The sequence below is a fragment of the Diprion similis genome, chromosome 3 (genome assembly GCF_021155765.1).
Source record: "Diprion similis isolate iyDipSimi1 chromosome 3, iyDipSimi1.1, whole genome shotgun sequence".
NCBI classification, from domain to species: domain Eukaryota; kingdom Metazoa; phylum Arthropoda; class Insecta; order Hymenoptera; family Diprionidae; genus Diprion; species Diprion similis.
In genome coordinates this window covers 12,150,745-12,172,919 of record NC_060107.1, presented here as the reverse complement: position 1 = coordinate 12,172,919, position 22,175 = coordinate 12,150,745, and the positions used below count along the sequence as shown (strand labels likewise).

Genomic DNA, 22,175 nt, shown 5'->3' with positions numbered 1-22,175 from the left:
ATAGCAGAAATACATTTTTTTAATTTTAATTCTATTTGGCCTCAATATAGGCCGTAAATAGTTTCAATAAAAATTTAAAAACTAAGTTATGATAGCATTTGCCAAATTGCTTCTATCTGATACGAAGGGACGATTTTAAAATTGCGCAAATATTTACCGATCTTTCGACTAACCAGTGATACTTTTAATTAGACGAATGTCAATGCCTTTTTTATAGCCGTTGATATTTTTTGTAATCTTAATCTCTTAAATTCGAAGAGTCTAGTGGATAAAGTCTTGAAGTTGAGTCTAAAGCTGGTTTCACGTCCCATCTTTTTATACTTTAATTTCAATGGCGCATACACGTTCAAAATGTTTTCGATTAAACCCAACCATATTTCATCAAATTGCGCGAACTCCCTAATTTTACAAACTCTCTTACTTTTGAAATCTCTAATATTGATAATTAAAATTTTTTTGACGACACCGTCGGGAACGTGTCGAATTCTGGAAGAACACACAGTTCTGCAAGTCGAACCGACGATTGCTACTGCGATAGACTCTGAACCTAGAGCCAGGGGTATACCGGCTATACAAATGATTTAATAAAAATTCCTAATTTCTGGACAAAGGAGTTAATTTTTCTTATTTCGCTAATTACTATACGTTATTTATCGACAAGCTTCGGATATCCTTCGGCAACGCGATAATCGAAAGCCCTAATTTTTATTTTTTTTGTAAACCATTAGGTATAGCCCTTATAGACCATGCCCATGAAAAGGTCTCATCAATCAATGCTTACAATCCCCGTTGCCCAAACGCTCTTACCGAACCGACTCCGGCAACGCTTCGAAAACAAGTGAAGCTCCTCAATTGGATTTAAGCAATCGGCATTTGCGAAGCCCCGCCCTCTGGTGGTCGATCGGTATATCCGAGCCCCGAGGTGCGACAACATTTCAACCGTTACAACCACAGTATTGCTGCTGGTCTAATTTTCGCAATCGTTTTACCCCCCCCCATTTACTGCTACTACACTCGCCAACAGTTCTGCACCCATCGTTACTGTTTTTGTGGCAGGTTTGATGCACCGTCCTGAGCACGATGCGGAACCTGGGTTTTCTGAAAATGTTTGATTTTTGATTGCATTGGGCTTCGCAAATTTCCCGTTGCAGAAGCTGGCAAAAAAAGGCTGTTTAATCGGAGCTAAGGGCTTCAAAGACAATTCGACCTTCTCAAGCGATTTCACGTTTCGCAATTTTTCTGATAAATCAGCCCCAAACAAATATTCAATAAAACAATAATCCGATTTTGATTTTTGTTAAATCGTTTCGACTTTTTTGTGCAAACCTAGGTTTATATAAGACTTTCGCGTCTTCGTAGTCTGCAAGTTACTTCAGACAAAAGTTTCTTAGCTTCTAATTGGTATTTAATCAACTGGTCTCGCTATCATTACTATCCAGATCACCGAAAACATTTTTACGAGCGGCGAAAAACTTTTCCCTCTTTTCAACAGCGTCACCATTAATTAAGGATGAAATTAAGGATGAAAAATGTATGAAGTGGCTGTAGTACACAGTTATCATTCGAGCGAAACTTGAGTGTAATTCGCCAAGTAAATTGTATAGTTTTAGTAATAAGCTGAGATACAATCAACTGACTCTAATTAAATGTAATTTAATTTGTTTATTGCCAACCTTCCTGACAGTAAGGTCGTATCGGTTATTACCGAAAGCATCTATTCAAAATTAGTTTGTCAAATTTAGTTCGTGTCAGAGGGCGCCAGTTACCGGAGACATAAAAACGCCAGAACGTCAATGCGTATCGCTTGAGCTGTCAAACGTCAAAAACAATTTGACAGCGCCGTTATATCCAGTGATTAATACAGCGTAAGTTATTCTTAAGTTATTTTCAACACCTTGAAATATCATTCTTTTTTTTGTCTACTTTATTCAATGTTAGTAATTAGACGATCAAATTCAACAATGCAATAATGTTGTTCGTCAATTAGGTTAGAAACTTAGTTGTAAATATGTACATACAATGTATGTGAATAATTGCAAAACATGAATTCGAGAAGGGTTGTACGTGTTATAAACAGCACACAGCATTCTTGAAAGCATTCGAAATTCACATAACATCGTGACTCGTCATTGCTTCGTTATTTTCTTCACTTTGAAACCATTCGCTAAGCTTACGAGGAAATTAAATTCGAAATCTTCTTCTTCCTACATTTTCACTCCAGAGAAAAGCACTACGAAAGATTCAGATTGTAACTAAATGCCTGAAAATTAGAAAAGCAAAAATTAAACACGGAAGTATCTAATATTCAAGCTGTTTTGATTCGCAGGTATTCATAACGAGCTTAGAAGTTTATTCATGCCTCTCAGAGTTCTAAATTACGACACATTATAACTTACATCCTACATTTTATAGTCCTAATTCATTCGTTGGGATACTCGAACGTGCGAGAGTTAAATGATGTCTCCTGAACCAACTCAGGAGCCGGTAGAGGAGAACCTCAATGCTCCAGATCTTAACATTGGAGCAGCAGCTGCCATAGAGTCTGACAGCGAAGACGAAGATCCTGATCTAGGCGGTTACATGCCTCTTTCTCAAGTACCTCTTGACAGTGATCCGATGCTGGACGACGATGAGGTCTCTCATTTTCTTTCATTCGTGCTTTTTGCGCTTTCAAGTATTACAGTCGATCTGTTCATCAAATTGGTCATGAATTTTCATTTTGGGAGTATGTAATCGTACTTAGAAACTGGAAATAGTTTGAATTCAATTAAGCGTTTGAAATTCGGAGAGTCACAAATAATTACTGAAAAGTTACACTAGAAAATGAATTTTCCTATAATGTTAATAACAATAAAATTTCGTTCATGTATTCTCTCATGCAGGATGAGGAGTGGTTATCAACTTCACTGGACACCAACCACATTTCTTCATCTGTACCGGCAAGAAACGAACTAGAGGTAAAAGTTTAGTAACATGATGTGGGATGCAGTGAACCTAATGTTCTTCATAACTTTTGGATAATCTTGCCCCACTGCGTTCTTGATTTTTCGATCAATAACATACTCAATAACATCAAAGAAAAAAACATGTTTACTTGACATAATAACGAATGATAATTTATAGGCGTGCGAACCAGAGACCTTAGAAGTCTGGTCTTCTCGGTCCAATCAGTGTGACATAGACTTAGACGAAGATAAAATTGATCAAGTCAAAACTGCAATGGCGTCCTTCATGCTACCTACAACTGCAATTCCAGAATGGGCAAACAGTGTGTCGGAGGAACAGTGGAAACAAATATTGATTGACAAAATCAAAGAAATGCAAAATAAAGATAATAATTGATTCAGCTTTTCCACGTACTTTGTTGTTATGTTTAAATGGTGCTTCATTAGCGATTTATCAACAATTCAGATTTGTATATTTATATTATATGTAAAACAATGTATTTAATAATAATCCAATGAAAATGGTTGATTTGCAAACGGAGGAATGAGTATATCATCATTTTCTTTTTTACATCTGATTATACTATAACTAATTCACCTTGTTGGTGAAGACTGGAAAAAAAGAATACATATTTCAGTCGCGTGCACGTTATACTGTATAATATATAGTAATATGTATTCTTAAATATTATCATACATATTGTATAATTGAATTATTTTATACACACATAGTATTTTCATTCCTGAATAATAAAAACATAGAAAAGGAAATTTTTTGGATCCTTGACAGTACCTTGGTCATATAATTTTATTCAATTGGTTTCCAAGAAAAATGCAGAGCTCTCCTTTCTGGCCTTTGCCTTTGCTTTCTATATACATCATATGCGTGGATACAAATACTAATATTAGCGAATAAATTGAGCTGAATCCCTGCTGCATAACACGTCATTTATTCTACACAGTCCATTATTTTAGAATTAAAAAAAATCTGTAATACTAAAACTGACTCTTGTTCACTGTAACAAATTTTGTCGGATTTAATTTTTTTCGAAGCGTAGCAATGTCATCGTCGATTCTCACTAGTTTTCGGAATTTCTGAAAATCAATTAAACATATTAACGTGGTTACACGTTATCTCCTCCTAGTTACAAATATGTTATCACAAATGGGCTGCATCGTCTGAATCAAAAGTCGACAGGAGAGAAATAAAAACTTTAAAAAAATTTCCAATAATGTTATTTGAGCCAATGATGATCAGCAGGAATGAAATAATATCTATACTATATTTACTGAACTGATTCAGAACAAATACGGATACCACAAGCTACAAACGATTTGATAAAAGATCATGTAATCAGATAGTTCAAACTAATTACATTCGTCAGATTCTAATGTTTAGGACCGAAATCAACGTGTCGTTCGTAACGTGATTTAGCTTGTAAATTCGAGAAAAATACATAGAAAATCACTAATGAATTACAGAAACGCGAATCACCAGATAAATTACATCAAAAATTATATAGTTAATGATTTATCACATGAACATTTTCAGCAGGGTTCAGTCATGCTTACCGTCATTGGAACAAATTATGCTGCGGAACATTTTTTGAACTGATTTACTTCTTGTCCTGACTTTTGTTTCAAACAGTGTGGCTAATTCACATTTCTATTTACCTCTCTCCTGGTTCCCGGAGTTACACACCAGATGTAAATCATGTAACCAGGTATGCAGAGCATGGAGGATAGGCCGCTTAACCAGCCCAACAAATGACTCCACCACGGATATTCGTAGGTGAGGTATTTGACCGGGACGAATTTGATCACGTTGAAAGTGAAAACACCCTGAAAAAGGCGAATTTGCCGTGAAAATGTGTTCTTGAAAGAAGCAAAGGTCTCCACTCACAATGCAGATGGCTGGTGTCGTGACTGTCCAGCATATCTTCCACCAAAAGCAAGGGTAGTATCCAATCATATCCCGAATCCCGTCGTAAAAACGGTTCACACCGAAGGCCCATGAGACCGCAATACATTCGAAGAACATCAGAAATAGCAAACAGAATCCACTCACCGCGTACGAATCCAGCAATTGAAATACGTACATTCCACCCTGGAATTAAATCGCGTCCTTATCGTTATACCAAATCGATGAAGATGAGTTATTATAATCAAGAAGTTTAGTTACACTAACTTCAGTAACACAAGAGAGACCGATGAGGTAAGAGAGGAAACACACAAGTGCTATGAACATTTCTTTTCTCTTTCTCAGCAGTCGAGGCCATTCGTCAACTGCGGCGGTAATGAACCCTTCAACCGTGCAAAACTGTAAAAGAGATGAGTTATCAAGTCATCTTTTCTCTATAACAGAAAGCCTAGCTTATCTTGAATCATGGATAAATCTACATAATTCACATTTACGTACCTGACTATCCAAACCGATGAGAATCAGCATAAAGAAGAACAGGCAGGACCATATCGGCGTCCCAGGTAATTGTAGCACTGCTGAAGGATACACCAAAAACGCGAGGCCAGGACCTGTTCCAAAAGTCGTTGTTAAGTTGCTTGAATTACAATTATTTAACAAGATCAGACGTTTTTGTGCGAGTTTGATTTGAAGTTAGTATGTTTCGAAATCGTTATACCTGATGCTGCAACGTCTGCAACAGGCTTTTGTTGTTCGTGGGCCATGAAGCCAACCACTGAGAATATCACAACTCCACTCAGCATACTAGTGCCGGAATTTATTGTGCACACTAGTAACGCATCCCTGTTGAAGATGAGTGAAGAGTTCGATCATTTTCTTTTTTTTTTTTTTTTTTTATTGTTCCAAGGAGGATAATTGATGGGATATTGTTGATTGATCGGTTTTTATAAGCGTTCCTATTGGTTAATAAGAGTGATTCCTAATTCTGACTTACTTGTAGACGTTGTTGTTGAACTTGTTGTAACTGCCAAGAGCAATCAGTGCACCGACACCCAAGGCGTAGGAGTAGAAAATTTGTGTAACAGCATCGATCCAGACCTGAACAATGGGCAAGGATTGAAATATGTTTGTAGAGGTATTCAGATTAACAATCAGTGGAAAGGATCAAAGTTCACAATTCAAAATACGTCGATCAGAGGCGTACGTTCTTGGGAATTGTATTTAACATAGAAAGTAACTACACCGGGAAGACCCTGTTAAACTACCTGGATAATTGCGTGTAATTAACGTCAGAGCGTTATTCTCGATTTAGATCATGCGGCTCCTAGGATTAGTATTCACCTCAGGCTCGCCAAGTTTTGACAGATTCGGTGTGGCGTAGTACCTGAGACCTTCCATGGCCCCCGGCAAAGTCAGACCTCTCACCAGTAAAACGGCCAGCAGGGCATAAGGGAAAAGTGAAGTGAAATAGACAACCTGGAGAACAAAACGAAAAGAATGCGGAAGTTCAAGTTTTACGGTGGATATTTGTGAATTGAATATCTGACCTAGACAGCAAGCAGTAAAAAAGTAACATTGCAACTGCGACATATTCCGCAAAGTTTAAAATATTTCGGAAATATTAAAACTTTTCAATTGAATTGAGGATTTCGAACACATAGAGCAATGTTTCTGTAATTTCTTATACCGTAACTTTTTTGGCGGCATATAGAAATTAAAAAACTGTTGCTGGGTTATTCCTGCGACGTTGGAATTGCAATTCAGATGTGAAAATGTATAGAAATACTTCTGTAATATTGCATGCTGTGTAAGGACCATCGTAAGATAGTGGACGTTAACTGCATGATATAAAAAAGGTTAATATTACTTTTCCCGTCCACTTGACGCCCTTCCAAATGCAAAAATAGCACATGATCCATACGACAGCCAACGTTCCTGCTAATTCCCACCTAACTCCGCCGACGTGATCAATACCTTCTGAAATTTGTAGTGCTCGCCGCCTTTGAAAAGGACAATACGGTTATCGAAGGTCCGATTACTAACTCGTACTCATAAATTATTTCTGGATATTTTGAACTATACGCATGATTCTCAAAACAGTCATCAGATTCTGAATATGATGGATACGACAAAGATGCTAACAAAAAGACAAAAACTTACTCCCAAAATTCTTTTACCGGATCCTTGAGCAAGGTTGCTGTCACGTTGCCTATTGGGGTGTTGCATATCGTCTCTTGGCCGCTGGACCAGCAGTCAGCATCCAAACGATCTATGGGCTTTATGCAGTACCCAGTATTCCAGGAGTTATCGCAGGATCTCCAAGGGACGTCTGTCGAAATCACGAAAAAAAATTAATTATCGAACTCAGAGCATGATAAAAATCATAGTAACCCACCAGACCGCAGAGATGCAAGTAGGTAAAATAAGGCCCAGGCGAGGATTACTATGTAATAGACATTTGTCCAGCAGGAGAGAACGCAGGCAGCGTAACCAATTCCTGAAAGCCAATCGTTGTTTGAATATTCAGCACAGTTTAGAAATAAAAATTCATAACGGTTTGACTAGCTCGAAAAAAAGTCCGTAGACCTTTGAATATCGGAGCAATTTGGAAAACTCCGAGACCGCCTACAGTCATCATCTGACCGAGTGACAGTTCCATGAAGAACATGGGCACACCAGCAAGAGCCAAGGCGATGAAATAGGGGACCATGAAAGCGCCGCCCCCATTCTTGTAGCACAAGTATGGAAAACGCCATAGATTACCGAGGCCAATGGCTAAGCCTACGACTGACAGGATGAACTCTATCTGTAAGCCAAACGGTGAAATTGTTATTACTTGAATTAGGGTCTATATTTATACGTAATTTCTTCGCAGAGGAAGATGATCATTTATGCGAAAAGTAATTGGATGATCGTCGTCTCGTGAGTACAATCCGGCGAGTTGTAAGTTGGCCAATCACGTGCAATCGAGTTTACTACGTTATCGCGTCGTGTGTTGATGGCGCCTTCGAGAATGACACGTCCAACGAATCACTTAATCTCCCGTGTGTCCAGCCACCTTATTAGTATGATCAACTGCTTAATTCCCGCCTATAAATGCTCTCTATGGTTTGATAGTCAAGCTCACGTAGCACCCAATATTACAGACAGGCACAATGTGGCATTGTAACTTTGCAAAGTTTAACTTATTTTAAATACACGTAGCAACAGCGTTACTTTGCAAAGTTGGAAATATTCCAACATTGCAGTATCGCAACTTTCCAACGCTTGAAATATTCTGTGAACATTGCAGCAAAATAATAACTTTGCGAGAATTAGAATATTTCAGAAATATTGCAACAAAAAGTAACTTCGTCAGGTTCGAAATATGCTCTGAACATTGCAGTAAAACAAGAACTTCGCGAAGTTCAGGATATTTCAGAAATATGGCAGCAATAAGTAACTTTGTTAAGTTCGAAATATTTCAGGTATATTAGAGTAAAATAACTTTCTAAACTTAGAAATGTTACAGAAAGTTAGCTGCAGTCACGTGTCTTCTAAAGTTTTGAAATACACACATGCTTGCAATAGCTTTGAAGATACAGCGATATTTGTAAGAGCCAAGTCGAAACGGGGTCACAAACTTATGCGAATGGAGACTAAACTTTTACAGATAGAGGAAAGAAATGTTTAAGATTCTTTTCGAAGCCTCGATGAGCTCTACAAGCAAAAAAAATCCGCTGGAACATCAGCATGTTTATGTCTAACAGTTTTGCCACAAGAAGCATTTGGAAATATTCATGGGCAAAGCCATAACGGGCTGCTAGTTGGCCATAAAGTATAATACAGCAATTGTACTTTGTAATATTTTTGCAACCTTGCAGCTACAATAACTATCTAAAACCGTAACGAGTTTTCTGAAATATTGCGTGCTACGTGGACATAATTTTTTTTTTGCGCTAATCTTCCATTCATATGAATAAACGATTATTAATCGGTTAACTAGACAGCGGAATTTTGTACCTTGCTATTCCAGCTACCTCTTTCTGGAAGATCCTCATCTGCTGATACCTCGATCGTCTCGAGACACTGAATACCGTCTGTGCGAGAATCATGGTCCTTCCCGCTGTTGGATAGCCTCAATGATGGCTCGGCGAAAAGTGCCTTCAACTCCTGAACTGGATCCACAGCTGGTCTTCGAGGAAGTGGACTCGTAGCTCTATCCACCCGGTTTCGACCCCCAGAGTCACTTAACGACGGCATGACTGTTGTGTTTACAGATAGTTTATACTCACGCCATTGTGCTGAAAAATGTTGGTGTGCGAACTTTTACAGGCATAATCGTTACTTCTGTGAATTTTCAAGTCATTTTGCAAGCATGGATTTCGTGACAGAATTCCAATGTTGTAACGAACTAGTTATTTATGTCAAGCAATATTTACAGTAGGCACAATTTTTAGAAGCACAAGCATTTCACATGTTAATTCTTATCGGAAGTAATCGTGTGTAAACTTTTAATGCCAGAAGCAGAGTTCAAATAATTGTGCACAGTTAGAGGGTTGGGTGACAAATTTTGAAAATTGTTTTAGCTTTCGATCTGGGTTTTGGATGCTGCGTACTGGCTGGGAGTGTCTGGATTGAGAATAGGGTCTGCATAAATTGTGATGGACGGATAAACGAACGAACAACGAGCCTCTTCCGGGGAACATTGCAACGCGGTGTTTGCGTACCTTCGCCTCTTTAAAAAATCTCTTTCTGGCTATTAACCTTGCTCTAATTCACTCGAAACACGCGATGGATTCAGTATTCTTTTAGTTTTGTATATTCGTGTAAGAATCTATTTTACATCCTCGGCAAAAAATTCTTTGGTTCTTTTCGTTATTTTGATCTACTTGAAAATTGGCACAAGAATTTTTTCGGTACACAATAAACTTCAGTTACCGGTTACTTCGGCTGTTCTTACAATTGCAAGCTGAATATTTTTGTGCCATTAACACGTAGCAACTTTCGCAATTGTGCAGCTATTTCACTGTTCATTGTATTGTGCCAATTGTGTTACAATACCACCGCCCGATCCAGAGACAGTTATTCACAAACATAAAACGTGTCATTAATTCTGCACATTACATTTGGCAATTTTGAATTCTATAGTTGTTCTTTACAACGCGCACAAGCTTTGATTACTAAAATTGCAGCTTCGCTGGATCTATTCTTTTTCCATTGTCCTTAACGGGTTCAGAATATGTCAAATAATTACATACTTCAAATAGGTGTTTTGGACGTACCTTAACGGTCTTCGGAACGAAAGTGTGTGTGAAACTTGGAAAATTTGAGAAATCCGTAGCACCTAACGCCAGATTTATAGACACACCAGCTAGCGGCGAGGTGAGCAGATAATTCGGCTCGCTTAGTGAGCTTGACTGCCCTAGAATGGCGAGTCCCTCTGACTCCCTGGATTACCCCAGGATGCGGTGGGCCCCTCACGCCATCAAAGTACCATTCATTTATTCAGCAGATTAATCCTTCAGTGTCACTCTATATTTAGGTCCACACAACTGACGCCGGGGGCCAGAAATATGCAATGAGCGATACGACGTTATCACAACTGGTACCGTTGCTGGTTGCATGTGCTCCTTGCCAGACCTTCTGTCGCATCGAAAATAACGCAAAAAAGTTGCAAAGGCGTAAACAAGATTAGTAGGCAAATCGCCAAGGTCAAAAACAGAGTCACAAGAATCCAACCATGAACTCAAACATCATGCTTATCGTTTCTTTATCTTCCTGCAAGATCGCTGGTCATTTTGGCAATTCCAAAGATAGATGATGATATTTCATGCACAGCGTAGATGACAGTGATGAATCCAAGGCTTGATTACCGGCTCAACATGACTATGGTGTACGTGAAATACATTCAAATTAATATAATTTAATTTACAATGATTACCGAATACAGTTTAACCTTGCGACTACGCTATGTGACAGTGGGGTGAACGTTCGCGTGATTGATAAAGAAAAAATTGTTGTGCTTGGGTGATTCGACGTACGACTAGATTGACGGTTGGACAAAATGATGGCCAAGGATGGGCCAGTTTTTACAGTTACTCAAAATGCAAATATAATGATCATCTACTTTTGACTATTGAAACGTCTGTCACATCCTCGTCGCGTCTTGACGAAGGTCTTCTACTTTCATGGCTGTTGGTATACCGTGCTATTGATTGCACTATTCCACTCTCTGCTCACGGCCAATATTATGTACTTGAGAATATACAAGACACGTACCTGCCTGACTGAACAATTTAATTTACGATTATTCTGAAGACTTATAATATATAACCGGGGCCAAGCACAGCTCAGTTTGTTCCTCGATGTTCACTGTGCAAGAAGTGGACTGTGTGTGAATCCAATTGGTGTTATTAGCTGAACCTAGTCCATTCGGAATTCTACATTTTGTGCTGCTTAGGTCAATATGACGGTTGGAAATGAAGGATATTCTGCAGATGCATCATGCAGTATCAAAGCCAGAGATTTCACAATTTTTTGGAAATATCCTGATACTGGTCAGTAATTTGTAGAATTTATTTTGCATCATTCACAAAATGGGCTACCTACGGTATCGATCACATGTTGTCGTTTCTACTTTTCATCATCTATGGTGATACAAGAAAAGTGTTGGTTTCGGTCAAAAATTACTTTTTCTGATTTCAACGAATCTTCATGTTTCCCGATATCTAGTCTCCGAAAAACAGATTTTTAGAAAAATACCGGCTAGTCTGTTTGTCTGACCTGTCAAACTATAGCTATGATTTTGAAAACGGATGGATGCTAAAATCCGAAATTTACGTGACTTCACATGCCATTTCCTGTTTTCTTTGAACGTATGCCTAAACATACGTTGACGTCTGACATATATATTTATACGAAATACATAGAAAATTTTCATACAAATTGCTATGAAACGAATAAAATAATGCGATAAGAAAAAATTTTCTGAAAAATAAAGGAAGCATTTTATGAATAAAAGAGAATTTCGACGAGAAAAGATTTTGATCATACTTGATGGTATTTCCAGTAAACTGAATTGATTTATATACTGCTGAAATACAGTGCAAAAGTTTGTATTTTTACGACTTGTTTGAACATTTTTGATTCTAAAAAAGTATCCTAATTTTGATAACTGAAGTTCGAGACCACACTGATTTTGGAGAATCAAATAAAGGATTAAAAGAAGTAAAAACAAGTGAATTCATTCAGAGGGAATGAAACCTTACGTGAGTAATACTGCAGCGAAACATGTTATCCGTACTGAAGGCTTGCATCACCGTCGATTGTGTGGTAAATTAATTGTATTTACGTGACGAAATAAATCTCGGACGTGTTTTGCTTGAAGAGCGTGACGCAGCTTCGAGAAAATGAAAACCCTTTCATTGATAATAGGAATTATTTTTCTACTTTTTGTCAAGTAGGTTTCTTGATGGCGGCTATCGTGATCTTGTGTGGAATATGGATGTCAAAAAAAGTGCGAGACTGGTCTCAAAAGCAACTGAAACTGCTGAAATTGGGTTTGAAATTACCCGGACCACCAGCTCTACCGCTTATTGGAAACGCGCTTCAATTTGCGTGCAGTCCCGATGGTAAGACTTGACAAAAAGTGTTGTATAATTAAGAAGTCTGCATGCGTGCCTTGGGAAGGCCTTCCGTGAAGAATGCCACCACAGTGAGTCATTCTATGTCAAGGTCTTTTGATAATGTTTGATTGATCAACGGTCTGGAGCTCCTTCTCTTTCTTACTAGCATAGCAATTTGCGTGGAATATTTTGATTAAAAAATGCATTTGATTAGATTTTTCGCATTTTCAGAAATACTGGATCGGTTGGTCGACACGTGCAAACACTACGATTCGCCGTTTCGATTCTGGCTTGGACCGAAACTCTTGGTCGTTCTGACAAAGCCCTCTGACATAGAAGTAAGTGATCTTGGCTCTTTATGAGTTTGGTATTAAGAAATGCAACACAATAACACCGATATCTAATTTCAGGTGATACTTGGTAGTTCTAAAGCAGCGTATAAAGGACCAATTTACCATTTTCTTCAGCCTTTTATTGGGCGCGGCCTTATATCAGGTTCAGGTAACACTCTCAATTAGCACTGCTAACTTCAATCACCTTCATTTGCTAATCGTCAAGTCTTTGAAGGACCATCGCAGAGGGCACATCGTAAAGTAATCATGCCGATGTTGAATGCAAAGACGTTGGACCAGTATGTGGAATACTTTGTCCATCACAGTGAATACTGTGTCAATCGTCTGGAGGAGCTTGTTGACACTGGAGAGTTCGACATTTATCCTTTCATGGAACACTGCACAGTCGACATTATACTAGGTGAGTTGTAGAGCACAAGAATATGTCTCGCCCATTCTTTCATTCTTACAAAGTTACCTTCAATGCGCAGATACCATCATGGGAACTTCTGGAACGGCGCAACAGGAAGGATACCAACAGTTGGTCGAGGCGTCTAAAAAGTATTTGACTTTTTATTCTTTGAATATGATAGAAAAATAAAAATTGTTGTTGCTTGGCTATGACAGCGACCAGTTTTTCATAAGTTGGACGATTATCTAGTCGATCGGATATAATGGTTTGCTCTTCATGAGCGAAAGTTAAACTTCATTGTTAACTTGGGGCTGTATGATGGCCAGTGGCATAATGAACTATTTTATAGACGATTTTTCACCAGGTTGTACGAGTTAGTATATCCACGGATGATAAAGCTGTGGTTGCATCCAGATTGGATCTACGGTTGGACTGACGACAGCGAGCAAACTGTTACAGCAACTCACATAGTTCATAGTTTCACAGAAAGTGTGAGTCGCCAAATGAAATTACTTGAGATTTCTTGTGTCTCCCCAAGTTGACAAACGAACGTCACAATTTTTAGCTCATTGTTCGGAAGCAGAAGGAATACCACGCCTTGAAAAGAGGCTCTGTTTTAGCGAGTCGACCCCGCCTGATGGTCCTCGAACAGCTCATTGCCCACGTGGAGAAAACCAACTTCATGGATGATCGGAAGCTCAGAGATGAGATATTCACACTTTATACCGCCGTAATTTAATGTTTAGGCACTTTTGACGAGGAGTTGATGTGAAATTACGTTGAACATGGACTAACCGACTGTAAAATACTTATTTCAGGCACAAGACACAACGGCTGTTATCAGTTCTTTCGTATTCCTGATGTTGGGGATGCATCAGAGTGTTCAGGTGCCTAATATACGACCGTAAAATATATAAGCCAGTTACACTGAATTACATTTTCCACTTGTTTATCTTCGTATATTTTTATGTAGGAAAAGGTGCGAGCAGAGTTGCATGAGGTCCTGGGAGAGGACAGTGTGACGGCGGAAAACCTCCATGACTTGAAGTATGTCGAGATGGTCGTCAAGGAGACACTTCGCTTGTTCCCTATAGCGCCGTTCATGGCACGTGAACTGAAGGGTGACGTGGATCTTCGTGAGTTGCTTGCAATCTTCTTCAAGGAATGTCGAGTTATTGGAGTGTGGCACGTGTATCTTAAGGTGCTTAGAAAGACGCGTTGTACACCTCGAAAATGCGGGGATGCAAAACTCCTATACCGCTCAAGCGATCAGAGTGAAACTTGGGCAGTTAGTGCCTTATTTTGCAAAACGTGGAGCGTCTTTTTAATTTTTTTCAAAATTTGGAAAAAAATTTTACAGATTGGTAACCACCCACAGAAATTGGCCAATTTTTCACAGTTGCACTGAATGGATCGAAATCTCCCGTATGATGCCACTCGGCGGTGATGAAACACACATTTTGAGCCTAGTTCCATGAGATTTGATGGTGAAATGACGAAATGGCAGCTGATCTGGTTTTCGATTACGAACGACACCAAAATCTCATTTTGACGACATTTGTTACCGACATTTCGCGCATGCCGGTAATGCATGCGTGTAATGTCGGTAAAAATTACTGGCATGCACGAAAGGTCGGTAACAAATGTCGCCAAAATGAGATTTTGGTGTTGTTCGTAACCGAAAACTAGATCAGCTACCATTTCGTCATTTCACCATCAAATCTCATGGAACTGGGCTCAAAATGTGTGTTTCATCACCGCCGAGTGGCATCGTACGGGAGATTTCGATCCATTCAGTCTAACTGTGAAAATTTGGCCGATTTCTGTGTGTGGTAACCAAACTGTAAAATTTTAGTCCAAATTTTGAAAAAAATAAAGAGTCGCTCCACTTTCTGCCAAAATAAGTCATTAACTGCCCAAGTTTCACTCTGATCGCTTGAGTGGTATAGGAGTTTTGCATCCCCGCGTTTTCGAGGTGTACAACGCGTCTTCATGAGCACCTTGAATGAGGAAATCCATCCTATTGGAGTTATGGGTTAGAGTTAACGTAAAAATCCGGAAAAATTAGGCCATTGTTTTCGAATTATTTAAAATCGATTTGGAGGGTGAGCCGGAAAAAATCGTCAACGCTCTAAATAAGGGGCACCCTAACGCAGACTCATGAGTTCATTTTCCAAAGAGGGTTTTACCTCTCATGCTTTTAGAGTTCGAAAGTCTATTTTTTCTAGAGACAATGACATTGCCGGAAGGATGTTCAGTCGTCATGGTGCCGTACATAACGCATCGTGATCCGAACCACTGGACGAATCCGGATGAATTTGATCCAGACAGATTTGCACCGGAAAACTCAGCGGGAAGGCATTCCTGTGCTTATGTACCGTTTAGCGGTGGTCTGAGAGGATGTATTGGTAAGGCAATCATCACACGCGATTAAATTAAGGTAACTGATGGTTGACATTTTTTTCAGGCCAGAAGTACGCCATGATGTGTTTGAAGACAATTGTGGCCAATGTTGTCAGGAGATTCCGATTGAATTGTGAAAAATCTTTGCACGAGCTCAGGTTGAAGACTGACATCTCCATCCGGTCCGTTGATGGCTATAAAATATCAATCACTCAGTTGTAATGTCGATGATTCTTCGAGACGTTTTCCAGAGATATACGAATCGCTTACAGATTTGAGACTCTTTGGAAATGTGCTTAATGATGAGCACAGCGCTGCATGGTCCTAAGCGTTAAGAAAAATGTTCCATTTCGTTAAAAAAATCGTTATTATTCATAATTATAATCGTGTATGCGTATTTGATATGGAAACGAATGCAAGCGAATGTGAACTGTCATATTTTTGATATATTATATGTGAATTATTAATGGATGAAAAGATAAATGTGAATATAGCTACAGTTCGTCGTGCTTGTGCCATAAAATTTTGCATAAAAAATTTCGTTTTCAAATGTGTCAAAATTAGAGTACGTCGCTGAATTGTTATGTATGCAAAATTATATCTGTGATTAATAAACGAATGAGAATTAAAATTAAGGACTTTGAAATTCAAATTCGTAACCTATAACCTTGTATTAGCGTTTTAATTGAATAGTTGTACATCTAAATGTTCGAGAGTTTTCTCTAAATTCAGCCTATCGAGTATTCAACGCGAAACGTGACGGGTTTTGGCCGACGGTCATTGACTTTGACGTACGGCCAGAGTCTCGTTCCTTCTTATAGCGTAACGAGTATTCCATAGTTTTGGGTCCTAAACAATTCTTGACTACTCGCAAATTGCGATTGAAGGAGTTGTACTTAGGACCTATTCGATTCGCTTGAAAATTTTACCGAATGTTGAAGTTGTTCATTGGTAATAAATTGTAGAAAAATAAATTCTGGGAACAGTAAAGTTTTTCCTTGCCAAGGTTTTATTGGCCAGAAATAGGGATGCCAAATGCCTATAAGAAATAGTTGAAAAACAGCCATTATGATACAGAATTTCTAGAATCACTTTTTTAATAATTTATTACCAGCGGTCAGAAAAAGAGCTCCAGCCGAAAATTGTACCCCAATTTTGTCACAACTTGAACTATTTTCAGTAAAAATTTCAACTGAATCAACTAAACCCTAAGAGCAATTCCTTCAATCGCGATTTGCAGGGAGTGAAGAATTATTTGTGACTTAAAACTATGGAAGATTCTTCACAAGATAGTAAGGAAGGAGATTCTGGCCGTATGTCAAATTCGCTGACCATCGACTAAAATCTGTTCCATTTCGCGTGGAATGCCTCTTATGTAAATAGTGCCTTGTGTTATAAGTTTTATAAATGTATTCCATACAAAAAATGAAAGTTGATATTGTATAATAGTTACTTGAGGTTATATTGATCAATCAATCAATATGTCATTGCATGGGGGAGATGCTTTGCTTCGGACAAAGAGATGACAAGCGTCGGGCTTTCGTCCTTCAAGTTTCGGAAACCTGTCTGAACTATCACAGCCGACTGAGCCGACATTACCAACACTTAGTCAAACCCGTGTCCGTAAATAATGAACATTTTTTTACCGTGGAACACATTAATCATAACCGACATTCATTACGAATTGCGTAACAGGTCAGCATCGTGTTTAACGTTGATTCTAAGTCGTGTCGAGAATATTCGGTGACTTCATGTTTTATACTGATGACCGTTGAGGGGTCACGGAAACATTCTCGAATGCAGCTGTGCAGTCAATTGACTGTCTTCATGTAATTTAAAATAGGCTGTTTTACTGAAACCGCCATATAAATTCCCTTGGGAACAAATGGACTTCAACGTGTGACAGCAAACATCGGCATGTTGTACTTCAGTGAAGCTTTTTATGTTGGCGATGCTTAAATGATTTGAAGTACATGTTGAATCAACCTATGCCCCGATCAATTTCTGTGTGTCATGGAATCGGTAGGATGGAATCTTCTAGTTTTGGAAGCAATTCTGGAGGCTTACGTGATGGGAGAAGGGGTAGCTAAGTATCGATAAATACAGGCACATGAGGCACTCCTACCAAGTATCGTTTCATCAGTTTTGCGCCAACGTTCGTGCAGCGATTTTGGGTTTGCTTTACCGACTGAGATTACACGGATCTTGTTTTTGGTACTTGATCACAACTCGTATCCAAGCCTTTTTAACGATGTGGTTCAAGATTGAATTGGTTGATTCACTCTTTGGACAGTGGGGTGAGTTCTCACAACTTTCACTTTACGGCCTGTAGAAATGACTAAATACTCAATTTTCACTTCGTCCTAACCGATCGTTTGGGTTGAATGGTCGTTTGCAGATGCATTTCTTTTAGTTAGAAGAACATTGCACACCCCATTCTTTTGCTTTTAGGCACTTTCGCAATTGCTGTTGGCGCTGTGATCGTCGTGTGGCTGCTCGCAGGTGGGATACGAGAATGGTGTTACAAGGAGTGGAAATTTTACAAAAGTGTTTCGCAGATGCCTGGACCTCCAGCTCTTCCCTTGATAGGAAACGCACTCTTCTTCGCTGGCGACAATGACGGTAATCACACTGACGTGAATTTGAATACGATCATGAAGATTCCTGTTGACTAATCAGAACCAGCAACAGTGTCAAGTCTGTTTACATTGTTTAGAATTGTTGGACCGGATAAGCGAGATTTCCAAACCTTACAACGATCCGTTCCGAGCTTGGTTGGGCCCAAAGCTTCTTGTGGTCATAAAAAATCCTCGGGATTTCGAAGTGAGTAGGCAATGGGCAAACTGGTAACTGGTAAACAGTTTTATTCACTGTGTGGTTTATTCTTCGATTTCTATGTGGTTTATTCCAGGTGGTCTTCAACAGCAACGTTGCATCGCACAAACCATACGAATACCGATTTCTGGAGTCTTATTTGGGCCGTGGATTAGTCACTGAATCAGGTGGGTCTAACCGATTCCATATGTAGCATGCCTGTGCTATTTACTTGTCGGTCAATTTCTATCCTGACTATTTTCCGTTCACCAGGTTCCATCCACAGAGTACACCGCAAAGTGTTACTGCCGATGGTGACTGGGAAGCCGTTGAACTCTTACATCGAGTGCTTCGATCGCCACAGCCGACGATGCGTCGAGTGCCTGGAGCGTCAAGTGGACCAAGGCGAATTCGACGTGATGCATTTCATGGACGATTGCACGCTGGATATGGTTTTGGGTAAATCTATCAGCACCTGGAGTTTGCTTTTGGCTTCGAAATTGAAGTTTGTTTCTTCGTTGCAGAAACCATAATGGGAACCCCTGGAACTGCTCAAAAGAATGGCTACAAGGGTCTGATAGGCCATTCCACAAGGTGCGTTGATTCAATTAACTTTTATTCAGAACCATGCACCACTATGGTGCACCATAGTAATTCTAACCCTGTTATTCGCATTTTCTTTGCTAGGGCCATTGGTCTTTCACATGAGAGAGCGACGAAACTTTGGTTATATCCGGATTGGATTTACTCCCACACAACCGCTGGTCACCAATTTTTCAACTCGATGGATGTGTTGCATAAATTCACGGACTCTGTGAGTATTTGAACATTGTCATGTTGGCTTCGCGGTCACTCCTATGTTAGAAGTTTCAATTCGAGGAATCGTCGAAGAATGTTGAATAACATTTCTTGCATCACCCGTTCATCTCGATTGCAGTACGTGATCTGATTTGAAAAAAATTTTAGCTCGTGTCTCAGAAGAAGAAAGAATACAAGGAGCTGATAACAGATTCCAATTATCCAGATACACAGCGAAACGCAGTTTTGAATCGGTTTATAGCTTACAACGAGGAAATGGAGGGCATGGATGACATTCAGTTGAGAGACGCGATAACTAATATCTGGATTCCGGTGAGTGGATTCGTCACTTGACGTCAGACAAGTAAATCATAAAAGAAATCATAATCGATTACAACCAGTCCAAAATTAAATAACTTGCTAGTAGAATTTCGTCCTTCTAATTGAAAATAAGTACAATATGGATAGAATGAAAACGATTTCAGGCCCAAGATCCAACGGCTCTAACAACTTCGTTTCTATTCATGATGCTTGGAATGCACCCAGATGTTCAGGTATGTGTCCGCAGGCTTTGTGACTGTGCTTAAAATATAGATTGGAGAGCTGAGAAACTATTTGGATTTTTTATTCTTAGGATAAAGTGAGAGATGAAGCGCATGGAATTGTTGGGGACGATGATATTACAATGGAAAAAATCTCAAGGTTAAAGTATTTGGAAATGGTAATGAAGGAAACCATCCGTCTGTTTCCCGTTGGCCCGTTGACGTTGCGAGAGTTGACAGAGGACTTGAAATTCGGTGAGTACGAAATGGGATTAAAGTTCGTTAGAGCTTTATAGCCGCACACTAAGAAGGCACAAAATCCAGCTACTTCAACTATCATTGGAAGTTCATAATGGAATACCAAGAGCAAAGTAAATTAATCATTTTAAATAATAACATTTATACTTACTTTCCCCTCATACTCCTTAGACAGCAGGCAATATTGTTGAAATATTACAGCAATATAACATTGCAATATTGGGAATATTCCAGACACATGGGGAAATGTTGAAAACACAGCTTAATAATACAAAGTCCAATAACCTAATTTAGTAATATCATTGTCACACGTCTGTAACATTCCGATTGAAAGCCGAAAATTCATCGATACAGACTGACTTATACCACCCTTTTAAATACAAGTACTTGAGCTTCATGATTGGATTTCTGAACATTTTTGATTTCAGAAACATGCACTGCCCCGAAGGGTTGCACAGTCGTTCTTCTGGTCTATGAGACGCATCGAGATCCTCAGTACTGGACGGATCCTGAAAAATTTATTCCAGAAAGATTTACTCCTGAAAACTCGGCCGACAGACATCCTTACGCTTTTGTTCCATTCAGCAGTGGAATTAGGGGTTGCGTTGGTTAGTCTTAGGCGCTCTTACCTGCAGTTTATAGCGTGTGCAAAAAATAATCCATGGTTTTCACTTCTAGGGCGACAGTACGCCACGGTTTTGGTGAAAACGTTGGTTGCTCGACTCGTCCAGAAGTACAGATTCAGCTGCAGTCAAACTTTGGAAACACTGCGACTCAAAGTTGGCGTATCTGTGAGGTCTAGAGACGGGTATAAAGTGTCAATCACGAGAATATGATTTTGAAATACTCAGCCGCTGGTTTCTCTCATTCTTGGGAGTCCGTCAAATATTAAAGGTAATCTTTGAATATGTTTTCCTGGATTTCTGAACGCTTTTTATCGTAATCAAGATCTCTTTCACTAATTGCAATAAACCTGAATTTCAAATGCTATCACGGTTAATATTTCAGGAAGTTGGGAGGAAGGAAACATCAGCTTGATATAGTTTCAATGGCTTTTGGGAGTCCAATGTGATGTTGATTTACGGTTTAGTAAAACTGTAATTGCGGTTAAAATTTGCATCGGAAATTTTACAAGAGCATTGAAAACGATTTTTTACTAGAGAAAGCCAAATTGTCATACTAACAAAAGAAAGGCCTTGAAATATGTTTTCTGTTCGCTCAAGATAGGAAATATGGTATTGTGGGTCTATTATTACAGCAAATTTTGTTAACTATGTATGTGATTATATTTTTATGACTATGATAATAAAATTTATTTATTCCTAAATTTGTTGAATAAAAATTTATATGTTCAATCGATATACACCTGGATTTTAGGATCAGGTTAGTCTGTTTGCTTCTTTTTGATGATTTAATATCCTCGTCTTGTGCTGAACTTTGTTCCATCGAATTCCTTAAACTGTTGGAAATATTTACAGGTTTGATTGATACGTCTAAATTCAATTACAGCAGCCCATCAATTGCGGCGAATAATTCAATTCAAGGATAATAAGTGTGTAGTAGTGGATCAAGATGGATCATTCAGTGATCAAAGTTCGCGCATAGAAAAACATAATAACATTCACTGGTTATTAATAACTCTGGCAGTAATCGTGGATGAGAGTTGAAAGCATCAGTGATTATGCTCGTCAAAGTTTATCGATGGTCGATCCAATCGATTTTCATCTACTTAAAACGCCGATACCTATTAGGGTCAGACGATCTAAGGTCATCGCTATGAATTATGAGCCGGTAAAAGTACAGGAACGTTGTAATCATTTTACTACCGTAAACGGATGAACGTTCAAACTTTCTCCAACTTTTTAACTTGCAATTGCATTTCAATCCGATATCATGGTCATTAATTTCTGCGTGTGTGCAACAGATTGGAAGACATTCGTTGGAATAACAAATAATTGACCTTGTGCCACAGAACATGAATAGACTGTTACAGCATAAAGCGAATTGCACACTTGACACTGATGAATTGATCGAGCATTTATCAAGGAGTAATCGAACCGAAATAGCGCTATAGATCCGTGGATTCAGGAGGGGTCACAAAACTTGGATACACATAGAGTTTTGGCTAACCTCGTGCTGTATC

At 38.9% G+C, this 22,175-nt stretch overlaps 3 protein-coding genes across 3 annotated transcripts; 2 read left to right on the top strand and 1 right to left on the bottom strand.

The window, feature by feature from the left end:
* Positions 1 to 1,774: 1,774 nt before the first annotated feature.
* LOC124404812 (male-enhanced antigen 1) lies at positions 1,775 to 3,923 on the top strand. Its single transcript, XM_046879215.1, has 4 exons — positions 1,775 to 1,865; positions 2,413 to 2,634; positions 2,883 to 2,957; positions 3,124 to 3,923. The coding sequence occupies exons 2-4, from the start codon at positions 2,455 to 2,457 to the stop codon at positions 3,340 to 3,342; spliced, it is 474 nt and encodes a 157-aa protein (XP_046735171.1). The 5' UTR covers positions 1,775 to 1,865; positions 2,413 to 2,454; the 3' UTR covers positions 3,343 to 3,923.
* Positions 3,343 to 10,386, bottom strand: LOC124404805 (sodium- and chloride-dependent GABA transporter 1-like). Its single transcript, XM_046879203.1, has 14 exons — positions 10,131 to 10,386; positions 8,869 to 9,149; positions 7,453 to 7,672; positions 7,262 to 7,363; positions 7,027 to 7,195; positions 6,734 to 6,866; positions 6,208 to 6,342; positions 5,861 to 5,964; positions 5,585 to 5,709; positions 5,365 to 5,477; positions 5,134 to 5,265; positions 4,849 to 5,052; positions 4,620 to 4,787; positions 3,343 to 4,040 (listed from the first exon to the last, which is right to left on the bottom strand). The coding sequence occupies exons 2-14, from the start codon at positions 9,106 to 9,108 to the stop codon at positions 3,942 to 3,944; spliced, it is 1,944 nt and encodes a 647-aa protein (XP_046735159.1). The 5' UTR covers positions 9,109 to 9,149; positions 10,131 to 10,386; the 3' UTR covers positions 3,343 to 3,941.
* A 659-nt stretch (positions 10,387 to 11,045) lies between these two features.
* LOC124404677 lies at positions 11,046 to 20,868 on the top strand. Its single transcript, XM_046879010.1, has 24 exons — positions 11,046 to 11,405; positions 12,312 to 12,479; positions 12,705 to 12,811; positions 12,884 to 12,974; positions 13,041 to 13,226; positions 13,297 to 13,366; positions 13,582 to 13,708; positions 13,783 to 13,947; positions 14,036 to 14,104; positions 14,191 to 14,353; positions 15,446 to 15,625; positions 15,685 to 15,840; positions 17,786 to 17,917; positions 18,072 to 18,242; positions 18,337 to 18,443; positions 18,532 to 18,622; positions 18,708 to 18,893; positions 18,959 to 19,028; positions 19,122 to 19,248; positions 19,401 to 19,565; positions 19,718 to 19,786; positions 19,867 to 20,029; positions 20,461 to 20,640; positions 20,711 to 20,868. The coding sequence occupies exons 1-24, from the start codon at positions 11,315 to 11,317 to the stop codon at positions 20,866 to 20,868; spliced, it is 3,192 nt and encodes a 1,063-aa protein (XP_046734966.1). The 5' UTR covers positions 11,046 to 11,314.
* Positions 20,869 to 22,175: the final 1,307 nt, after the last annotated feature.